Here is a 3,646-nt window from a genome sequence, read left to right on the forward strand (position 1 = left end):
CCCAAATTCTCTGCAAAAAGGAAAGTAATAATTTCTACAGTATAACTTGTTTGTTTTAGAAAACATACTTTAGCACGTCCATATACTTCTACTGTCTCAAGATTATTCTCTTCAGGCCTTATTTTTATTAATATTTCCACATTGTATGTTTGAGTTGGGCAGTTAGAAAGCACAGGTTTTTTGAAAATCAGTTTTTGGTAACCACAGACTATGGTATGGAGTATTTAGCTAAGTTCATAAAGAACTTATCAATATGATATAGAAGCAAAAATATAGGTAGGTATATCATCCAGACACCTGGTCTTTTTGTAAAAACTAGGGATTTGTGAATCCAAGAATTTTCCCATTCTCATGAAGAGTTAGACACTTAAGTCTATTGTTTTTAAATGACCAACTTCTAGTGTAGATCAGCAACTCAAGAATTTGAGTATAAGAAGTATAATTTCTGCTAATAATAATGTATAATGTAACATTGACTAAATGATAAACTGTGATGATGCTGACTTGAAATCCCTTTCCTAAACCCAAGTTTCAACAGAATCTATCCTTCTCATTGTTTTCCAGTTTGTGAAACTTTCAAACATTTTTTGAGAATTTATTTTGCTTTGTTTACCTTTGTCATAGATATTTCCTATGAATTTGCCTCATCATGTTTTCCTCATCTGATTTTTTATTTAAAGTAAAATTTAATATTTGGACACTTAAATGGAATACACACAATGATCACATTGGGAATTCTGCCTACTGTGGCTTATTTCTTTATTATACATTTAATTTTATTTTTGAGATTATTGTTACATTAGTTTTCCACTTCCTCTTTTCGACTTCTCTTACATATTCCCCATCCTTGCTCTCTTCCCAATTCATGGCTTCTTTTCCTTTAGTTGTTGTTATACACACACACACACACACACACACACACACACACACACACACACTCCTAGTTTTTTAAATATGAATATATTCATATCCATAGTCACATAAAATAACTTTATTAGTCTATATAATGCACACACACACATACATATATATTTACCACTGACCATTAGTATTGGATAACCAATTAGTACATTCTTCCCTATAGAAGACAGTTTTTCCCACATAACATTCCTTATTTGCATGAAGTTATTTGTTTAAGGATTGTGGCTTTTTTGTAATGGTATATTCTAACTTTGACAACAACCTTTGTACTATCATAGGAGCAACTGACACATTGTTACAATCTCCTTAGAAGCATGTGTAATTTAACTATTAACATGTATTGCCAGCTGCATACTTTTTGGAAATGGCAAGTGTAAGGACAGTTCTTGTATTGATCTTTAATAGGCAAACAAATCACTAGTGTATGAGTGAGCATGTGTGTTTCCTCTTACAATATCTGTTTCAATTACTTGGCTATATCAGCTGTGTTATTGATTCTATGTCATAAGCTAAGAATGACAGTGTCATAATATAGAACATACCAAATAATCAGTTTCCTAAATGAATCAATGACTGGTCAATATAATTTTATAGTGAAAATAAAAAATATTTATCTGAAGAGTTTGATTTGTTATCTTTTTTGACTTAGTAAAAAATTAATGATATATATTATTAAAATTAAAATTCTTTCTGTTTTTGTTATTCAGTATAAAGAATGTAAGAAATGGTTGAGAAATTGATTATGCAACTTTGTATTTTTATCATTATTGTTTAAAGTAACCGCAGTGCATAATGCATAGAATAATTTCCATTCTTGTGTATGAATTGTTACAGCTATCTATGCAACTTAGAGTGATTATGATATACTCTAAAACTTTATTGGTGTCTTTAGGCTGTTCCTTAATATTTCTCATAAAAACATATTAAAATTTGCTTTACCTCAAAATCATTCTAAGAATCTTCGTATTTTAGGTGTATTTGAAAAAACAGAAATATTCATACTCATATGGGTAGATTAATGATCATCCGAGAGAGAAAATATGATACTGATATCAACTTCACCTTGTTTGAATCTTGGTCATAATTTCTACATCTAAATCTTCTTGCAGTGAGTAGCCTGAGGATATGTTATGGAGGTGAATAGGACCCAGCTGACTGAGTTTGTTCTCAGAGGAATAACAGATCGTCCAGAGCTGCAAGTCCCCCTGTTCCTGGTGTTCTTCTTCATCTATGTCATCACCATGGTGGGCAACCTTGGCTTAATCTTTCTCATCTGGAAGGACCCCCATCTTCATACTCCTATGTACCTTTTCCTTGGAAGTCTAGCCTTTGCTGATGCCTGTTCTTCATCCTCTGTGACTCCCAGGATGCTTGTCAACATCTTAGACAATGGGAAAAAGATTTCTCTCTTTGAATGCATGGCCCAGTATTATGTTTTTGGATCCAGTGCCACCACAGAATGTTTCCTCCTGGTAATGATGGCCTATGACCGCTATGTCGCCATATGTAACCCTCTGTTCTATCTTGTGGTGATGTCCAACAGAATGTGCACTTGCCTGATAAGTGTTTCATATATAATCGGTTTTCTTCATCCACTTATCCATGTAGGATTATTATTTAGATTAACATTTTGCAGATCCAATGTAATAGATCATTTCTACTGTGAGATCTTGCCACTCTATACAATCTCTTGCACTGACCCATCTATTAATGCATTAGTGGTCTTCATATTTGCTGCTGTCATACAAGCTATTACCTTCATGAGTATCATAGTCTCCTATGCCTGTGTCCTCTTTTCCATCCTGAAAACAAAGTCGGAGGGGGGCAGAAACAAGGCTTTCTCCACCTGCAGTGCCCATCTTCTCTCTGTCTCTTTGTTCTATGGCACTCTCTTCTTTATGTATGTGAGCCCTGGGTCTGGACCAAGTAAATATAAGGATAAAATTTATTCACTGTTCTACACCATCGTGATTCCTCTGCTAAACCCCTTTATTTATAGCTTAAGAAACAAGGAAGTTTTAGGTGCTCTGAGAAAATTTGTAAAACCCTAACTATTTTCCAAAAAAATTTGGTGTTTACTTTTGAAATACATCAAATTTCTAATCTTGTATTATCACATATATTAAGCTCATGTACTGCTAAATAATGAAATGCAATCTTTAGTCTCTGTGATTGTCATAGAAATATTATGGACTTATAAACCATTAATGCACACTTTAAAGACAGATCTCAACTATTTGTTATTTTAAATCCATGCAGATAGGTTAAAATTAACTCACAAAATTAAGTCTCCTTGTTCAGAGCTTGTGACATAAAGAAACTCCAGTGTTTACAGAAATATTAATTTTAATAGTCATTTGAATTTCTATTCCCAAAAGAAACCCTATATTTGTAGTAATCCTCTGTTTAAAATACATTTATGCTCTCCAAAATATGTTCTACTACTTTTAATGTATTTTATTTAATGGTTAAAAGTTGTAAATGTAAATTTATCTTGTCATAATCACAGGAAAACTTAGATTCTATATTTGCTGTAGAGAAAATCTTGGTTTTAAGTGAAGCTCTTACCCCATGTGGTATGTATCCTTATTGCTCACAGTATATGTGTGTGTGTGTGTGTGTGTGTGTGAGAGAGAGAGAGAGAGAGAGAGAGAGGAGAGAGAGAGAGAGAGAGAGAGAGAGAGGGAAGGAGGGAGAGAGGGAGGGAGGGAGGGAGGGAGGGAGA

At 33.4% G+C, this 3,646-nt stretch overlaps 1 protein-coding gene across 1 annotated transcript; it reads left to right on the forward strand.

Moving 5' to 3' along the window:
- Positions 1-2,051: 2,051 nt before the first annotated feature.
- LOC100750892 (olfactory receptor 5AC1) lies at positions 2,052-2,972 on the forward strand. The gene has a single exon (XM_027413331.1). It carries the CDS (start codon positions 2,052-2,054, stop codon positions 2,970-2,972), a length of 921 nt encoding a protein of 306 aa, XP_027269132.1.
- The last annotated feature ends 674 nt before the right edge of the window (positions 2,973-3,646 follow it).

The sequence above is a fragment of the Cricetulus griseus genome, chromosome 4 (genome assembly GCF_003668045.3).
Source record: "Cricetulus griseus strain 17A/GY chromosome 4, alternate assembly CriGri-PICRH-1.0, whole genome shotgun sequence".
Lineage (NCBI taxonomy): Eukaryota > Metazoa > Chordata > Mammalia > Rodentia > Cricetidae > Cricetulus > Cricetulus griseus.